The 20,332-nt window shown below is 38.0% G+C and overlaps 2 protein-coding genes across 4 annotated transcripts; one reads left to right on the forward strand and one right to left on the reverse strand.

The window, feature by feature from the left end:
• Positions 1-8,498: 8,498 nt before the first annotated feature.
• On the forward strand, positions 8,499-12,211 carry LOC108899490 (free fatty acid receptor 2). Of its 2 annotated transcripts, XM_018699962.2 has the most exons (3): positions 8,499-8,642; positions 8,977-9,045; positions 10,587-12,211. In XM_018699962.2, the coding sequence occupies exons 2-3, from the start codon at positions 9,023-9,025 to the stop codon at positions 11,497-11,499; spliced, it is 936 nt and encodes a 311-aa protein (XP_018555478.1). In that variant the 5' UTR covers positions 8,499-8,642; positions 8,977-9,022; the 3' UTR covers positions 11,500-12,211. The 2 variants fall into 2 exon arrangements, with proteins under 2 accessions (XP_018555478.1, XP_018555479.1); XM_018699963.2 differs by lacking the exons at positions 8,499-8,642; positions 8,977-9,045 and adding an exon at positions 9,537-9,952.
• lim2.5 (lens intrinsic membrane protein 2.5) lies at positions 11,778-20,294 on the reverse strand. Of its 2 annotated transcripts, none has more exons than XM_018699968.2 (5): positions 18,594-20,294; positions 14,101-14,313; positions 12,681-12,830; positions 12,345-12,479; positions 11,778-11,906 (listed from the first exon to the last, which is right to left on the reverse strand). In XM_018699968.2, exons 1-5 carry the CDS (start codon positions 18,739-18,741, stop codon positions 11,845-11,847), a joined length of 708 nt encoding a protein of 235 aa, XP_018555484.1. In that variant the 5' UTR covers positions 18,742-20,294; the 3' UTR covers positions 11,778-11,844. The 2 variants fall into 2 exon arrangements, with proteins under 2 accessions (XP_018555484.1, XP_018555485.1); XM_018699969.2 differs by lacking the exon at positions 18,594-20,294 and adding an exon at positions 15,791-16,219.
• Positions 20,295-20,332: the final 38 nt, after the last annotated feature.

The following is a 20,332-nucleotide window of genomic DNA, read 5'->3' on the forward strand; positions in this document are numbered from 1 at the left end:
TTGTTTAATAGGTTGTATTTAACATTTGATTTTTATTTAATTTGAACTGGCTGTAAAAATATCAAAAGAGAAAGAGTTGAGCTGATAAGTATTTTTTTTAGTATCTTGAGTTGTATTTATTCTTCTTTGCAGTGGACATTTTGAAAAATATCAAGAGAGAAAGAGATGGGCAGATAAAGAGCATGTTCTTTTTGCAAAAGTAGAAGTCCCTTAATTTTTTCTTTTTTTAGCATCTTGAGTTGCATGGGTTTATTCTTTCAATACCTATTTCACAACAGATCTTTTGGTCCGTCAAGGAAATTGATAACATTAAACAAACATTTTGAAATAAGCGGGGTAAAATTCTGTATTTAATATATATTTTATGCATTTTACACTTGCTGCTGTGTTTTACACTTCTACCGTACAACAACTGGTGGAGTTTTTAATAGATTACAGGCAAGAGAGCCTCTCTTTCATGCCTTTTTGTCTTTCAGGCTGACTGCTCTAAATGAGCTACAGCAAGTTTCCTGTTTGAAACTGAATAGAGCAGAGGGGGTGTAGAGGGGATTAGGTGGTGGTAAAGTGGTGGACTTCACAGTAACAGAGCAGTGGACCATCACAGATACATTCATGCAGCAGCTCATCAGACAAGGTAAGAGACCTTCTTGGCTGCATCAGTTCAAGAAAGACTAAAAATCCAGGGACTACTTTTTCAAATTCTCAAAACTATTTTCACAGCACTTACTTTCTGATGGCATGTTACAGAATAATGGGCAGTGCTAATATTAAGAGAAAATTAATACCTTTTTTGAACTCGACATGCTTAAGGCCTGTAAGTGTCAAAAAGGGGATCTGTATTAGTGATTTACTAATACATGAGTAGTCATGCACAGAAAGGGCACAATACAAAATCATCATAATCTAACTGTAGAACCATTGTTACAGTGGCTGTGTTTCAGAAGTTAAGAGGCTAAAAGGTGACTGCAGTGACTACTGTCTTCATGGGAACTTCTCACCTGCTCAGACTGCTGAGTTTATTTACCGGTAATGTTGAGCTTTATCTGTTTGCATCTCTGGTTCTGCAGTTGAGTAACATTTTAAACATAAAAAGATAACACAATAGGCTAATATTTCAAATTTTATTCAAAAAATAAAACAATTACAAACACTCTTTATTATTATTAACATTATAGCTACAAAAACCATTAAGCTATCAAAGCGACCTCCTCTGCTCTCTGTGCTGTTTATACACACAGGTACAGTACACACACACACATACATACAACTGAGACCTGCACATTTGCACATGGGCCACTCTTTCTGGTGGACTTTCCCTACACAGATTTCAACTTGAAGCTGTTTCAACACACATATATACATGCAAACACACGTACACACAACTGAGACCTGCACATTAACACATTGGTCATTTTGATTGGTGATTTACACTTACAATGATTTCTCCTTTTAACTGTTTGTCCCTCACCTCCTTTCTCTCTCTCTGCCTCTTTCTCTCTCTATATCACTCTCAGTCACATACACACACACACACTCTACAACTAAGACCTAATTCTCTGTTCTCGCTACAACATGTTTGTGCTCTCTGCTTTTCCATCTAATGCACTTAAGCTTCCATCTCCAGTTTTACATTTTAACTTCCAACTTTTGATTCTGCATTTACTGTGTTTTTCCTTTCTGCTTCCATCCCTGTTTGGGTTGTAACTAGTCTTGCATACTTTCTGCCACAGAAACCATTCAACTATCAAAAGGTTTAAACTTTTAACCTCTTTAAATTTATGCTTATTCAGCTTTCTTCAACTCTTTATGCTTTTTAAAATGTTCAACTTTGTCTGCAATTTTGCTACTCAAATGAATGCCTCAGCTGTTGTTTTACCTTTCAGTTCCAAATTTTTCCTCTGCATTTAACTGTTTTCCTGCTAGCAGTGCTTCAGCAGTTACTTTTGACTTTCAACTTTTAAGTTTTTCTTCTGCATTTCAACAATAATTTCAGCCAACTTAAGCATTGTTTCAGCAATCCATTCAGCTATTAGCATTCATGTGCAATTTCCACAGGAGATGCATTTTCTAGTTAACACTATTTTCAATGAAGTGTATCTGCATGTATGAAAAATGGTGATATATATGATTCTAAGTCAGAATATACTCTTGAAGGAAAGTTACAATTCATCTTTTAATACATATAATAATTTATATGATATACAATAATTGACCTTTATCATTGTCATTTTGTCACAGAAATATTTTAACTTTGTTTCTGAGAAATGATTCTTTTTCATTACACTTGGTGAGGTGAATGCTTCGTATCTATTGCTGGAAACTCTGCTTTGTGGTTAATTTGTTTTCACGGTGCATCAGAGTTTCCAGCTCTGTGTCACGTACTTTGCTCTCTCATTCATCACAAAAATAGCACAACAAAACAGAACAACCACACCTAAAACTAGTTGTGTTATAATATTGTTTTCCTACCTCCCTCCTCCTCTCATGACACAATGGCCTCTCAGCTCTCCAGCAGGTGAGCTGGACGATCACCGTACCCACAACAGGCTGGACTATCACCATACCCGCAACAGTTACTGCAGTGGAGGGGAGCTGTGTTGTGGTACCATGTCAGACACAACCTCATTCTCGGGTCAACTGGTATCAGTACCACAAAATAATCTATCCTTTGGTGTATGACGGACATAACCCAGATGGAGTTGAACACCAGTTCAAAGGACGCACCTCAGTACCAGGTAATGCTACAGAGGGAAACTGCACCCTGAGAATTAATAATGTGAGGACAGATGACAACAATCTACAACTTTATGTTTGGATCTACCCAGAAGCAAAACAGAAGTATCATGATCAAATTGCAACCATCATGGTTGGTAAGTAACTATTTGTACATTTAAATTTAATTTAGAAAAATAAAACATATGAAATTTTAACAAATCTATTTGAAGGTTACATCTGATTATCCAAGTGTAGCATTCATTCAGAGGCCTATAAAAAAAGAATAGAAAATTCTCAACCATGTAAATAAAAAAATAGAATATGTACTGTATATCGGAAACACTACTGCATAGTTCTTCACTGCACCACAGCCACATACGTGCTTGCAAGAACATATTTTTGACAAGGGCTGTCCACACACATATTAATGTTCTGAATCTCTCTGAGCACTCCAGCTTCCTTCAGTGACATGTAGGTTAGGATGACTGGTGACTCTACATTGCCCGTAGGTGTGTGAGTGTGTGAATGGCTGTCTGTCTCTATATATCAGCACTGTGATAGACTGGAGATCTGCCCAGTAGGTACCAAATTAAATCTGAATTTTGTGTAGAAACAACAGGATAAACAATATAATCAACATGATCAAGGATATTTACTGTAAAAACCTCAATTTCTGCTGACTTGGTCTAGATATGACTCTCCATTTGGACATTTATTTTGTTATTAATAATTAGTCATGTTTGACTCACTGTGAGATAGTTTCTGCTCTGTGTGAGTCACAGAGATAAGAACAAAATAATAAGAAAACACTGGATTTACAGGATAAATGTTGCCAAACCAGTGGACTATTCAATGTGAAGAAAAATGCTACTGTTACTTTATTTTATGCACCATTAATTTGCTGTGGCCAATTATTTTTAGCAGTTCCTCTAAACGTTTTGCTGAAGTGAAGGCATGCAGTTACCAGATAAAGCAAGATATTTATTCTTCAAATTTCCTTATTTGTCATATGTGACCCACAACAGACGCAGCTCCCAACCGCCCTTCCTGCGCCAAAGGCCTCACGCACAGTGACAAGACAGTTTAAAGTATTATTATTCCACATTACACACTTCCTTACTAGGGATTGACCAATATGGTTTTTTTCAGGGCCGATACCAATTATTAGTAGTCAAGGAGCCGACATTCATTTGCAGTAAAAATGCCATAAAAATTTTGAATAATACAAACTCCGGCGCTTAACTTTGTTTAAATGCCTTTAAAAATATGATTATTAAACAGCTTTTCAGATTTGCAACATGTTAAAGGTTTTTTTTTTATCATAGACAATAGACAGCTTTGTTTTTTAAATTCCAACAAAAAGTGCAGGGAGCTCCCAGGCTCAGCAGCATGTCTTATAAAGTTAACTGAAATTTTAATTAAATAAATAAATAGCTTCCTGAAGTTTTATAGAGTCAATAAAACAAAGTTAAATAAAATTTGCACAGAAATGTGAATCTCAAATCAATTAGTAGTCCCAATTGAGCAGCACCAGATTGTGGTGCAAAAAGCAGAGTTGTTCTGTGTGTGAGCAATGTGCATGCACAGCTTTCACTGCTGATTGGCTGTTGCCATGGCTCTGTGTGTAACCAATCAGATGGTGCTCTGGCCGGGACAATGCTGGAGACAGAGTAGTGACTACAGACAGAGAGGCGCGGCTGCATCAGCGCCAAAATAACCGCGTTTTAAATTGATCTCTTATCGGCCGGCGGATTTAAAAAAAACGGCCGATGCCGATATGCGTCAAAATGCCGAATATCGGCGCCGATTATCGGCCCATGCAAAGTAACAGCTCCTTAACACTGCTCACTCAATCTGCAACTTATCCTTGCTGGGATCTGAAATCTGAAAATCTAATTCTGATACACCATTTCTGTATAGCATAGTTTTCTGCATAGTACATTGCATTTACACAACTGTTAATCTAGAAATCAAAAACTGATTCTTTGTTTTTGTTTTGTTTTTTTCTATTATGACTTTCTTTTGCCTTCCAGAGAGAAAAGCTCCCATAATCTCCATTCAGGAGAAAATAGTGGATGGGGAGTTTTTCCAGGCTAACTGCAGCATAAACTACTCCTGCCCTCCATCACCTCCATCCCTTGAGTTTAGCATAAGTACATTTCAGAAAAATTCTACTTTTACATCTTTTAGCAAGAAGGTACCAGGGCAATGGCTGTACACAAAGACGATGCAAGGACTAGCAACATATGAAATGCACAACAGCAAAATTAGTTGCTCTGCACAGTTCCTAACCTTCACTGCAGAAAGTCAACTCATAACTCTCACAATTTTATGTAAGTGACACACTTGTCTTGTGCTGAATACTGCAGGTTAAATGACAAAAATATATTTACTCATCAAGAATGTTAGCAGTGAACCATCTTACTATCTTAATTGTATGTTTCCTTTATCCGTAGATAAACCTGTGGCTGTGACCCTGATACCGGAAAAGGAAACAATGATGGAGGGTGGCAGTATCAACGCAGAATGTACTGCTAATTGTAACCCACAACCACACATGTTCTCATGGCTCATAAGACAGATGGGTCAGATCAACAAAATAAATTCAACTGAGAGAAAAATGACCTTCAGCAACGTTACACGATATACTTCTCTCTCCTGCATCGCTCACAATGACATCGGAGTGGGGCAGTCCAACTGGTTGGATCTAGATGTTCAATGTAAAAGAAAAAAAAACATTCTCTTTCCTCCACTCCAACAGAAGTTAATGAGACCAGAAGAGATTTTCATCTATTCACTTACATATTTGAGTGCTCATTTGGTCACTTTTTTTTTTTTTTTTTTACCAGAACCACTTTAGACACGCAGTATAGGACACTTATTAACCATAGAAGACTGAAACCCTGGAAACCATAATTGTCCAAACAATCTCAACACAATTCCCATTTAGTGGTGTAAATGCCCATTTGTCACACAAAACACAATCTGCTGAGGAAGATCTTATGATACAATTGAAAGCTCCAGGACATCTTCTAAATGGGCCTCGAGGATCATATACAATTTAGGAAGAGGAATAACCCAGTAGCAAAGCAATAGAGAGCACTGACACCAAAACTGAATCAAGTCAAGCACCAACATACAACATACAATATGAGACCTCATTGTCTGTGTGTACCCAGTGGTGGAAAGTAATTCAGTATATCTACTCAAGTCTGTAATTGAGAACTTTTACATATTTATTGTGGTACTTCTACTTAGCAAAAAATCTGAATTCTGTTCCACTGTTGGCAAAACAGGCTATGTTGTGAAGTTATTAAGTAAACTAATGCCAGGGTCGACAAAAAATAAGCTTTGCTTACGTCCAAAAGAACTCTGGGTTTGCATAGTGCCGGTGTTAAATCCTCCCAGGAAAACGTTAAGATCGCTCATTGTCAGTGATCTGGGGGTTGCTATGGGGTTGTTCTTGGGTTGCTATGGCGACGCCGGGTACTACCTACCTAGCTTAAATACTTGCAAATTGAAACGGTATCGAGTCGTCGCCCCCGTTGCCTTGGCTTCACAGATTCGTTTTGTCTTTTATTTCTTAAACACACATTGCAAAGTAACGGTTTGGTTTAGCCCCAAAGTAACTCAGGTCATGTGCCGGGCAGAGACGCAAAAGTAAAGTTAGCTTACCTTGACCGATATTCCATGCGTTAGATGAGGCGTTCCCTTAAACTCCACCGGTTTTCCTTTACACCTGGCCTCTCTATTACAGATGTAAACTTAGGCTTACGAGAAGTTACTTAAACCCACGTTGTAATGTCATTTTCTCTTTCACTAAAGATAGCTAACTCCGCTCAGGCACACGTTGCGGTCGTTTAATGTCACCTGAATGGACTAAACCAATACGTCTAGTAAAAATGACCTCTTCCGCTCCAACGTTCCGCCCCTAAATAGAACCCTGTGCATAAAGATGAGATTTTACAATTTTTTATAAATAATTCTTAACTATTTATGGATCTATATATTAATATTTTATTTTTGTATGCCTTTTAAGTATCCACTGTTCACTTATTAATTGCAAGTAAAAAATATTTATTGTCATTTTCCATAATAATGTGCAGAGAAGTCTGCTCTCAGTCAGTCATGCTGTGTCCTCAGACACTATAATAAAAAATCATATAAGATAATGATGAAAACTTTACCCTAATCTTAATCTAACAGTAGTCACAGTGTGTAGTCACACCCAGTGAATTTACTGACTTACTAACATTTATCCCCAGTAAAAGAGTAACGATTCTCCTCAGGTTGTATGCTTGGACCCAGACAAACAAAGCAACACAGATATCCTATTCCACTGTAGACAGCTGTTTGGACAAAACTGATCTTACAAGTGGAACAAATGTTGCTGCCAGGAGGCAGGTTCTCTGAGATAATTTGTTTGAATAATACAAGGCTCATTATCTCTCAAGATAATATGAAAATGAAACCATAATGATTACCATATAAGAATTACTTTGGGGTCCCAAAAGAGCTGAATAAAAATTAAAGGAGCTAGAGAAACATAATGTGTGCAATAATTTGGGAGTACTGAAACATTATTTCATTGCCATTTTTGCCTTTATTGTCTGTAAACAGTTTCAGACAGGAAACATGGGGAAACAGAAAGGTTTAGACCAATAGTAAAAGTAGGTAGGCCACCTAAATGCAGTAACATAATTGACTGTGAAGCCACTACTGTTTCTAAGGTGAAAAACTTTGCTGTTTTATATATATAAAAATGTTATGGCTTGATGATAACATATCTTCTTTTGTAAATCATACAGGAAATCCAAAATGTCAGAGAGATTTAATTATTTGTTAAATAACAACATTTTGTTACATCTTTCTAGATGTCCCAGTAATCCTTCCTGAGTCCTCCTGCCACCTGTCAGGGGAAGTTCTGCAGTGTGTCTGCCAAGCTGAGGCATTCCCAAGTGCCTCTATATACTGGAGCATTGATGGAAATGACAGTCTTCCATCCTCCTTTAGCTTTGTCTCCACAAATAAGAAGAATGTAGTCAGTGGGGAAATAAGTGTCCCAGCTAAAATCCAGAATAACATATCTTGCACAGCCCAGAACTCACTAGGCAGCGACACCAAATACCTGTCCATAGATGACTTGTCAAAAGCATGTAAGTTATATGGGTGACAGGTTCTGGTCTTTTGGTTTGTTTGTGTGTGTGTGTGTGTGTGTGTGTGTGTATCATCTTTACTTATCAAGCTAATTTCCTTCTACAGCCTCTCTGATCATGTGGTTGTCAGCTTTAATGCTCCTTGGAGTTGCTTTACTGTTTGGATGTGCAGTGTTCATTTACAGAAGGTTTTGCAGACGCAGGTTGGTAGACTTCACTTCCTCGTTATACAACATGGTTGTTTTGTGATGGTTAATCTTTTTATTGTCATTGTAATTACCCACAGACAGTCACTGGGCTTTGTGTGCAATACTAGCACCCCTTCAAGGTATGAAGTCATTTTGTGTTTTAGAAACTAACAAGGACTTATTTCAAATTTGCTGAATTCAGAGCATTCTTTGTGCATCTTTTTTAAGGCCACAAAATTCTATGGACAATGTCCAACAAGAGCAAAGATACGACACTCAAAGGTAAAGAAAACAATCTCAATCTCCAAGCAAATACTTGGCTTTACGTATTAATCTGATAATGAGAATGCAGTGAGGAAGCTGAAAAAAGTGTGAATACCTTCTCTTTCTTGCTAATAGATTACAAGATGAATACAAACAATCAAGCCCATGTGTACCAGAGAGAAACCCAGAGTTGTACAGACTTTCCTGTGTATATGACAATGATTTTGTGGAAGAGATGCATGAACCAACAAGAGGTCAGCAACACAAGAGTAACGCAACATATCTCCAAAGACAAGGCGAAGTACGACCACTCACAAAGGTGCAGTTAATGTGACTGATGAATTACGCATGGTTAAAAATAGATGGGAAAATTACGCATGGGTTCACAATAGACCATCATTAATTTTAATCATAAATCACATGAAAATACTATATATGGATCTGATTGGGGGGCTGGCAGAGACCTTGACACACAACTAAATTTCTAATCCTTTTAAAACATGGCACCATGGATTGTTCATTCTCTCCACATTGAGCATCATATTCAAGTCACACATGAGTATTTGTATGACACACATGAGTATAGTATCTGCTATTGCTTTTATTGCTCAAGGATGTAGAAATATTAAATCATACTTTTGACTTCCTTACAGGGAATGCATTGCGACATGGGCGTATATCTAAACTGCTGATCAGAGGATGTATGCTGCTGCTCCCACACAGTAAGTTCCTTACAGAAGTTATCATTTCAATCAAATTAATTGGAGTAATATTTATGTGCTGTACCTTCTCTCTATGCAGTTTCATCAGACTTGAACAGGTCTAGTTAGGTAGGTAAATAGTCAGACTTAAACATATCATTCACAGTGACTTAAGTTGACAAAAGAAGCTGAATTACATACACAAGAGTATCTGTGACAGCTTTAAACATAGGACATGTTTATTTCCTGCTGCAGTATTAACTGATGCTAATATGACTAGAACTGACAGGAAGGAAACCATCATTTAAATCGTCCCTAAGCAACAGCAAATAAATGTCCTGTAGGTTAAATTCTATCCCAGTATACATGATATGTGTAGCTATTCTCCACTCTGTTGCTTAAACCTTAGAGGTCTGAAATCACTTTTTAGCAATGATGCTATGCTGGACTCAGAAAAGGACGTCCTAAATTGATTGCCTCTGTGGAAAAATAATTTGTTTATCTGAAATGATGTCTTATTCTCTGAGCCTGTGGTGTAGGCGTAACTTTGAGTAAATGCAAGCTTATGGCCTGATGAAATCCAAACCTAATTATTATGCTCATAGTTTATGCAGAGGGAGGAGGTCCTTTATTAACACATCAAATATAAAAGTCAACATGAGCTGCAGTTTTGCATTTTAGTTAATATTAACCAACTGGTGTCAGCTCATTGCGCAGTATAGAATAGGTGAGAAGTGTGTCACAGTGTGGGCTGAAACATGACTCACTGTTTCCGGCTCATATCATTTTATATCAGCTCATCTTTCAACTCACAGGTCATAAATTGGTTGTCTTTGATGAAAGACACAGCAAGACAGACAACACAGAGCTATAATAGTTTTGTTTTTTAAAGCCTTTTCAAAACATTTTTGAAAACTTCTACTACTAGGTAAGTAAATATGATTTCCTTATTTATTCTAACACTCCAGGTATACATATTCTTTTTGCTATTTAAATTACACATCTGGTGTATGGAATCTGGGCTTGAGAGCTGGCTGTGGCTCATTTGTTTGGGAACTGGTCCATGATCAGAGTCATGAAAAGCTACTTTCTTAACTAACTTTAACTATTCTCATATACAATAGATGTCAAATGTCTTTGACTGGATATATTTATTGTATACTCTCACACAGCAACCAAATATTCATGTGTTTATGAAAACTGTTGTAAATAACAGTAATGACTTGCTGCTGTTTGGTGATAGTACTATCTACAGCATGAGCTAATGTAATTTAATACATCAGTTAATATGAGATTGATGACAGGTCTAATTGGATTTTGGTAGGGGGAATACCGTTGAGCTTATGTTTTATATTTCCCTATAATCTCCGTTCATTAGGTATCACAAACAAGCTAAATGTTTCTTATTGGACTACATCATGCATACAGATTTATCAAGTCAGACACTATGACAGACACACAAAAATGGTATAAAAATTTAAAACAATTAGTAATTACTAACAATTGTCTGTAATACATTTTGATGTATGATTTTTGATTATTTTTCTCTTTCTTTGGTTTAGGGTCACAATGGAGACGGTGGTGAAGAGTGACGTCATTCTTTCGGTTTACGTCATCTCCTTCCTAATAGGCCTGCCAGCCAACCTCGTCGCTCTCTATGCCTTCAGTGTCAGGATCCACTCCAAACCACTTCCAACCGACATCCTGCTACTCAACCTGACTGTCTCTGACCTGCTCTTCTTGATAGTCCTTCCCCTCAAGATGCACGAGGCAGCTTCAGGCATGAAATGGAATCTGCCCCACTTCCTGTGCTCAATCACCTCCTTCACTTTCTTCTCCACAATCTACACCAGCTCCTTGTTGCTGATGGCAGTAAGTGTGGTTCGCTACATTGGAGTAGCTTTCCCTGTCACCTATCATCAGCTGCACAAACCTGTGTATGCAATAGTGATCAGTGCTGTTATTTGGCTAATCTCAGCAGCACACTGCAGCATCACTTTCATCACCCAGCACCACCCATCCCTAGCCAACAAAAACTCCAGTGTTTGCTATGAGAAATTCACAGAGAAGCAACTGGAGGTCCTTCTCCCAGTACGTTTGGAGTTCTTCTTTGTGCTCTGCCTTATACCTCTTATAATTTGCATTTACTGCTACTTGCGCTGCATCTTGATCCTGTACAGTCGCCCCAGGATATCTTGGATGCAGAAGCAGAAGGCCATCGGCATGGCATTAGGGACTCTAGCTGTGTTTCTTATCTGTGTGGTGCCATACAATGTCTCTCATTTACTGGGCTACTTCCAGGGTAAAAGCCCAGAATGGAGGTACTACACCTTGCTTCTTAGCACCTTCAACACCTGTATTGACCCTATAATCTTCTACTTTTCCTCCTCCAGTTTCCGCTGCACTGGTGAAAAGTCTATTTTCAGGAAGCGTGGACATGCTCCTTCAGAAAGGCAGGGCACAAGCTCTGGCTAAGAGTAAAACACACATATCTCTCAATTATATATTACATACATGATCTCTGAATGCGTAGTAATATGCAGACCGCTATAACAGTTGTTGTTACTCAACCTGTGGCCATATTTAACAGTTTATATTTACAATGCAATGTCTCACAGTCTTAAAATATCTTGTTAGGTGTGATCTGATTCTGACTGTGCTGCTTTCCACCCCAAACAATGTAAACCATGTTATGACAAAACCTCAAGACATGTTTATGCATATGCAAAATTCAAAATTTTATTATTTCACAGTAAGTTCTCTATTTTTGAGAAGGAACTAATATTCTTTGCACCCATGACTCAGTATTTCCTGTTTATTTTAACGTGGGCCAGCCATTCTTCTGCACTCATGCATTCTGTAGGCACACATGTAGAATATACCTGAAAAACAAAACATAAGTCAGCTATAAAGTGGTATGGCACAAAGGCTATTTATACAGGACATAATGTCAAGTACATGATAGTGGCACCACAACAAACTAGTATAAAGAGAATTTGCTTTTCAGTTTCAACTTTTTTTTGTTGTTGTTGTTGTTGTTTTCTTATGTGTCTAAGGCTTGCTGATGTGTAAGATTGAAAATACTTAAAGGGCATTTTTGTGAGATCTAAGCTGATGAGACTCCACTAACTCATAACAAACAACAGCAACTTCATGAATTACTGTAAATAAATATTCAGGAAAATGACTGTTTGTGTGACTGCAGTATATTGGTGATTTTTGTTTTTCACGAGAGACATAGGTGCTTTAAGAGTATGGACTACTGTTTTCCTCTGTTAGTATTATTAATATAAGAGCTCCTTTACTGTATATGAACGAACCTGCAAAGAAGGTCATGAGCAGGGCCACCCAGCCTAGTATATAGGACCAGGAGAAGCGCCAGTCACCAAAACGCTTGCCCAGGAAGTTCACTGTCACCCCGGTGTAAATGGCCATTGCAAGCAGAACAAAGAGAGCTGGCATTGTGGGCAGAGAGTGACACATATTAAAATTCATATCTGAAATAGTCATTTCAGCTGAGGGCACCATTGTGCACCTACAGTTTCTATGGCAGGCCTAGATTTACATGATGCAAATTCACTACATAATACATCACTCATGGTGAATATGATGCTGAATTACAGTGACATTATATTATTACTTTAACCGCAACTCACTTGAAACAAAGAACATGATCCCAGCAGCAAAGGAGCGGTTGAACCTCTCAAAGGCTGAGAAGTGGGCAAAGGAGAGGATTCCTGCAATGATGCCAGCAAAGCATGACATGGCAGAGAGGATCATGAAAGCACGAGTGGCGTTCCAGTAAGCTGAGGAGGAGTAAAACAAGAGAGAGAATAAAGTTTCTAAAGATATGTGCAGGAAGATACACTGAAAATGATAAAACCTTTCATCTGATTTGGACATTTGTGTTCCAAAATGCACTCTGACCCCTTACACATGAACTCAGACATTTTATTCTATGTAATGTTTTATATTCTCTGCTTTCAGAGGAAATTCTCTAAATTTGACACCACTACTGAGATCATAAAATAGTGGTTTTACTCAGTGGATGGGTGTAATGCTGCCCAGACAATGCTGCCTGAGAATCTTTTATTCCACTCTGTCAGCATACTGTGTATTCTGTATGTTTTTGTTCTAAAGTCAGTAACTCATTCTTACACAGAGTGAAATAATCAAGGAAGAAGTTAAGAAACTTCAAATGATAGTGTTTAACATAATGATAACCTAATACTCAAAGACACAGAATCAGAACCTGGATATGTGACACTGAATTTCATGGTATTTTCTAACTTTTAGTCAGAGTAAGTAAATAATTTACTTACTTACTTACTTACTAGAGTACTCTTACACGGCAGTATTTTTGTTATTAGCCACACTACCTGTGTGGCTCATGGCAACTTTTGCTAGTCAGTTCACCACACTAAAATATCTTAGAATTTACTAAATGGATTGGGCATAAAATTTTCTACAGATATTCACTGTTTACAAGTGATATATCCTGATTTAGATTATCCCCTTGTGTTTTCTCTAGTAGCTACCTGACATTTTTTGTTTTGAGTGATATGTCTCAACAACTACTGAGTGGATCGCCATGAATATTTGTTCAGACATTCATGAAATCTAATAAATTAAAATGTCTTTGGTTTTTGAGCAAATACCTGTATGATCTTCTGTACTTTTGTGCTTGTGGTCATTAGCAATTTTTAGCATGGTAAGACACTAAACAAGGTTGGTGAATGTGGTAAATGTCATATTTGTCTAGCATCCACATGTTAGCCTGCTGACATTAGCATTTAGCCAATGTGATTGAAATGTGCCAAGTACAGCCTCACAGAGCAGCTAGCATAACTGTATTCTCCTAAGTCTTATAAATGAGATATATGTTTATTTTTCCCACCACTGTTACTGTTGCTCTAGTCTGCCAACATGGCAACGTCATCCTCCAAGAGTCACCTAGACATTCTTGTTATTGTAGTAAATACAGTTACTATAATGATTATTGTTTTCAGATATGTAGACCTGGACCTGAAGATGCAAGGGGAAGTTGAGGGTCCAAGAAGATATTTTCCCACTTACCAATGCTGTCAGTCTGCATGTAGCACTTTCCAGACATGCAGTACCTCCACAGGCCCTGATGGGCAAAGCTGCCAGACAGGCGGTACTGCATCCAGTAGTCTGTGGCTGTGGAGACCACCAATAAGATGTTCCCCACGATGGCACAGAACAGACCCCCTCCCATGAAGCTGTACATCATGAGTGACACTATGACAGTGGCTAGGGCTTTATGCACTGTGCAAAACAGAAGATAAGAAGACTCAGTGGTCAGCTTGTAGAAATAAAGTTACATTACATTTTTTTTCTAAGACAGGGTTTTATAGCTTAGGTTTTAATGTTCATTCAGTAGGAAAAGTATTAAGGAAACAGGAGTGGCTTGAAGATGTACACACAAAGACAGGAAGAGATAGTCAGATCTAGAAGCTACTTAATGTAGTCAGTCTGCTGTGATGTCTTATCTTAACTACCACAAGAGCACTGTGACCTAAGTGTCTGGTGAAGGAAAGACATTCACTTGCATTTTCTGTTGCTTTCTTTCTATCACACACTCACTGAGCATTACTGGACCAATGGTAAACTGTCAAATTTATTACACTACATTTCCTACAGGACAGAGGTGACTCCTTCCTGTGGGATATTTGTCATCAAGCAAAGATTAAATGTGTTATCAACTCAGCTATATTTGCCATATGTATACTGAGACTGCACTATTCTACGAGAACCAGCATTTGCAGTCGTTGCATTCTTTGTGAAGATACATGGGGATGTTAGAGCTAGTCTGTCTATGTATGAATATCAATTTGTCTTGATAACACTGTTAGCTGTAACAACAAAGCACAGAATTTGTCATGAGAGCTGCTGGCCTGGATAGAGTAATCATACCAACCGCAATACTATCAGCTCATAGCAACATGTACTCTCTCTCTCTGTTTGAATGTGTTTTTTATACTCATGGCTGCATAAGCTACAAATATGTACACTTCCCCAGGCCTACCACACAAACCCTGAATAATATAGATAAAACTTGTAATATATACATAAAATAGCCTAAGAACAGTGGTCATCACAGTCAACCCTCACACAACTAACAATGCTGTGAGAGATGCAGATGGTGAGTACAGATGAAGCCTAGAATTAAATAATGAACAAAGTTTTAAAACACTGACAACAAATATAAGAATACAAGAATATTTCTGCAGTGAGTTAGTCCAGATAACCCTGTATTGACAGTTTAAATCCTGTTCTCCTGTGTAGCCTCTGAGTATGAAAACAACAAACTGTTGTGAACTATAGCCAAAGAAATCAGCATTTCAAAGCAGAACATATCAAACATCAGTGTCAGCTGGGTCAGTTTTGTTCTAAGCTATCAGTGAAAAAACATCATCCCCACTCTTGGGTGGAGGGTCTGAATAAAACAGATTGAATGAAAGGAACCAGATAAATACAATCTATGGGTAATGCTGAAAATAAAAATTGTTAAAAAATACATCAAAAAAATCTAATACACAAAATATTTACATTATACGTAAATGATCTGTGCTAAAATCCTGAAAGCTTGTCACCATCACATGGTAAAGGCCTGCTTAGCCCACCTGTGAGACATACACTCACTGGTTAGGATGCAGTGATATGCATTCTACTCTGTTTTTATTCCATATCCTTACCATCTAAGTGACATCAGCCATTAACAAAAGACCTGGCATCATCTTACCTGAATTCCTCAGGATATATCAACCCTCTTAAGTATCAGCCTTTCCTCAGGGAAAGAGTGAGAGAGAGTGCAAGCCAGGAGTGAGCGAAACGTCAAAGAGGAAGCCCTAGGCTGAATTCCAAAAAGTTATCCCCTCCACTTTTCTGTTGATGGAGGCAAAATCCTTTAAAACAATCAGCACAGAACAAATGCACTTGAGCTGGTGGGCCAAAAGCCACGTGACACTTTCACATTGAACTACATGGGAGTATTTTGGGGGGTCAGGGGAAAGGGGAGGAGTGGCAGTGTCAGGGGATGGGGGAGGGTCTGGGATGCGAGGCCGCTGCACCACAGACCTTGTCTGTTGTTCTATGAGGCGTTCTGGAACTGTGGATGTGCAAAGGCTTGCAGTACTGCTGTGGTCAATGGAACATGCTGAAGTGCACACTTTCTTTCAGGGTGGCCCGGGGTGTGGTCACAGGGACACATACACGCTTAGAGCAGACACATGACCAAAGAGCCGCTTAATATAATTAAACACTGCATTCATGTTTGATTTTATTGAGTGCTCTATAAGTAAAAGACTGACCAATACTTCATACTGAACATGCATTTAAAAATATGACAACCACAGTATTTAGAGCAACTCAGCCAGAAATTCTACCTTTACAAAGATAATAATGTTTGATTGACACTGTCAGAAAGGTATTAATTATTATTTTTCTCCTTATTGAGGTTGCAGTCGTGTTGAACTGGATTGCACTCGACTGTATTCTCGAGTTTAGAGTGTACCCTATGAAGTGTCAGTGGAGTGTAATTCTCCTGCTTGCACACTGTGGTAAAATAGTCATTACTGCTACAATGGATGGATAATTTAAGAAAAGAATCTTGTAATATCAGCACAGATGATTACATCTCAGGTGGTCTGTGTTTATATTCAGGGAGCTCTGCCCTCTGGGACACCTGAGCAGCAACTAATTGGATTTATTTGGTAATCCAATAAACAAATACACTGCCTTAAACACAAAGATTGCTAAAGATAAACAAGATTAAACTAAAATGTTTATTTCCACTCTGAATGCAAGAAAGAAAAAAATCAGATTTAAATATTCTGTGAATATTTTCTGTCTTAAAACTGTCCTTAAACTGCACACAGCTATTGACGTGTCTATCGTGTATTAACGTTCTCACAGTCACGTACACAGTTATGTGGTTAATATTTGCAAAAGCACTTACAGTGAATTCTTCGGCAGCATTTCCTCATTTGCGTAATCAACATTTCTTTTACCGCAGTGATCAGAAGAAATAAAACCACATTTAAGCTCACCACAGCGGAACTCAAATGTGGTTTGTGCATAATCTTTGCATTGCCTGTTCAGGTACAGTAACACTTTTACTGATTTCCATCAGTGACCAGTCGGAAACGCACCAACTTGAAAGGACTGAAGATGGGGCTCTCTCTCCTCACATGGTGTGAGTTGATTATCAGTTAATTCATACCTTAGTGGTAACATGAGTAAAATGTGTATCTGAAAAACTGCCCCCCCATAAAATTTAGCAGAGTCATGAAGATGGAAAAGAGCATCATTCAGTTTAAAGCATTCATAAGTCATTATGATTTGGGACCATAATGCATCATTTACACATTCAGTCCCTTTTACATATGGATGTATTACATGATGAAAGACATAAAATGGCATTTTGATAAATGGTCAGTATCATTTACAAAGGACTGAAAAACTCTGATAAAGCAACTGGAAAATGTACTTTCATGCTGACTGCAGTTGCTGTTGCCCAAACACATACATGAAATGCTCTTGGTCAAAAGTGCAGTTTAGCACATTTCCTCTGGGAGGAAGCAGAGGTTGACTGAGGTTTATCTATCTAATCTAGCATACACTCCTGTCAAAAGATGAACCCTGACCTGCTAACCATGAGACCAACATGATAGAAGGAGCTGGACTAAATGATCATCTTGCCCGAGTTTTGACACCAGTCCACACTGAACTGTCACATCAAGACCAATCATTTGGATCTGTATTTGAATGTGGAAAAAGAGCGTCAAAATGAGTGTCACATAAAACCTCACTTACAAACCCATTTAGGAAGTACTCACACTCTCATGATCCTGCCTGAGGCATTGACTGATGCAAAGTGTGAATTGTTAGCAGATAATATGATGATTTATGCACTCTAGTTAAGAGCTATGAGAAATCCACTCCTCATAGTGACAACTGACCAGAATTCAAACTTTAACCATGTTTTGTAGCAACTTAACAGTGTATGAAAACATTAGTGACTTTAAAGTAAATCATTTAGTTATTGTCTATAGGCCTATATACTATATACTACTGGCATTTCTGTATAATCTCTGTATCGAAATATTTACATTAGTTTGTGGGTGGTTGCAGTCCTGTGTTTTCTTACATTTTGATCAGGGATTGAGACTCTGAGATCATGTGGCTATTAATGCTGACTTATATTCTATACAACCTTGTAACTTCTTTTCATTGAGTTATGTGTTAAACTAATATTAGCATTAGTAAAAGCTGATCAAATAAGAGAGACATGAGAGACAGTGCAGGCAATACTCAACAGCACCATCTGCTGCAGAGATATAAAACCTCAGCTCATCATAATGAGAACATCTGATGACTATATGAAAGTGTTTCTTCACCACACCACTGACTCACAGCTCAGACTTAGCACTGTTTCCATATCAAGCTGTTTTCCTCAGCGTGTGACCTCACCTTGAAGCCCAACACTTGCCCATGATCCTTTGCTTAGGCAACAAACGTAATGGTTCAAAGGAGGTGTCACTCACCATCTTCCTTCTTTGTGTTGTTCATCACTGCTTCAACACTTTGGCCTCCCACAGAAGAGGGAGGGAGGAGCAGAGGGACACAGGAGCATTTAATTTCATAGGAAAACCTGGCAACACCTCCCTCTGCAGGCTTCCCACTTACTGGCATCTCTGATTTAGCTGCTGTTCCTGCAAGAAAAACTTACATGTAAGAAAAATGTTAATGGCATGAATAAACTTTTCAAAATGTAGACAATGCAAAGCAGGAGGGATTTTCAGGCACTCATTTAAAAGAGAAGAATTTCCCTTTATGCGTTTGGATAACTGTTTTGCAGGACAATAGCTCCCCAAGACCAGGGCCGTCACCTTCAGAAAGAAAATTTTAATCTGTGATGATGATGATGATGATGAAACAAGGAGTGATGCAGCGAGACCCTGTTGAGCCAGATACCTGCCTCGGCCACTTGTTAACCCACAAACAAGTCAAAGAGAAAGGAAGCTGATCAAAGCACAAGCAAATGAGAGAGAATGATAGGATGTTACGGTGAGACACGCAGCCGGAGGATTATGACAGCACAACAGCATATGCCCGTGGGGAAAACAAGACATCTGACATCCTTACAAACGCTTTATCTTGTTAAGCAACCCACTCAGGGAATCCACATAGAGTCACACATCAGTGGTGTTCTGAACACAGCAAAGCTTAAAAATAGTTTCAAGACATTATTTTTCTAGGGGTGAACACCGTGACTAACGACGAAGTGAGGCCCTCTGGGAAAGCCCATGGTTACAATGTGATCTGAGAAAAGCATAAACATAACACAATAACACATATAACACAATATGATAAACTGAGAACATTTTGACTTTTTACATGTCTGAATTTGTGTTGTACTTGGAGTGACTTTACATATTCTTCACATTTAGCTATATATGTAACTTAACAGTACGGCATGAAATAATAAGATAAAGAGTTTTTTGAGTCCTTGGTTGACGAGCAGCGATTTCTACACTCACTGCTTTTCTCACACATCTTCAAACTAGCACTGCCAGTTACACAACATGCGTACACATATGTGTAAGAGATTTAGCGAAAGAATAACCACAGCATGAGGATAGTGTAAAATGAGAACTACATCAAATTACACAACCAAATAAGTGGTAACAAAGCAACCCAAGGTCATCCTCAATGCAATGTCAACTGGCATTAATAAAACCTAATTTTTCATCACTGTTTTGTGTTGAAAGTATTAGACAAAGCATACAGGGACAAGATATGAGAAAATCCATTTAAGCCTAAATAATGAAAAAATATTTGAGTACTGTGCATTACTACATTGATTTAGTTTAAATTATGACAAATGAAACACAGATTACAGGTGCAATTTAACAAAAACATGAACAATATCACAAACATGGACACTTAAAAACAGTCAATTGGCAGAAAAGGCTGAACACATTACCCATTAAATAATAACAAATACAAATGGTGATTACAGTTTCTCAAATGCAAAAAATGTCATGTGAGTGTTTTGACTGATTTTCAGACTATGTAAGCAATTCCAGAACATTAACTAACTTTTTTAGTTTATAAAGTAAATGTTTTAAGAGTTGATTGTACCTCTAAAACAACTATAGACCTAAGCAAAAATTAAATCATGTGGATCAATATGTTGATCATAAGAGCTAAACCGATTTTTTGTGCAAGTGTGCATATGTTCCAATGACATTCTGAGTGACCTGGGATATCAATGATTACA

Source organism: Lates calcarifer, linkage group LG15 (assembly GCF_001640805.2).
Source record: "Lates calcarifer isolate ASB-BC8 linkage group LG15, TLL_Latcal_v3, whole genome shotgun sequence".
NCBI classification, from domain to species: domain Eukaryota; kingdom Metazoa; phylum Chordata; class Actinopteri; family Centropomidae; genus Lates; species Lates calcarifer.

Coding starts and splice junctions, on each gene's coding strand:
- LOC108899490 (XM_018699962.2), top strand. CDS start 9,023: ATGTATGCTGCTGCTCCCACACA. Junction 9,046..10,586: donor TATGCTGCTGCTCCCACACA/GTAAGTTCCTTA, acceptor TCTTTGGTTTAG/GGTCACAATGGAGACGGTGG.
- lim2.5 (XM_018699968.2), bottom strand. CDS start 18,741: ATGCCAGTAAGTGGGAAGCCTGCAGAGGGAGGTGTTGCCAGGTTTTCC. Junction 14,314..18,593: donor CAACACAAAGAAGGAAGATG/GTGAGTGACACC, acceptor TGTTTTGCACAG/TGCATAAAGCCCTAGCCACT. Junction 11,907..12,344: donor GCTCATGACCTTCTTTGCAG/GTTCGTTCATAT, acceptor TTTGTTTTTCAG/GTATATTCTACATGTGTGCC.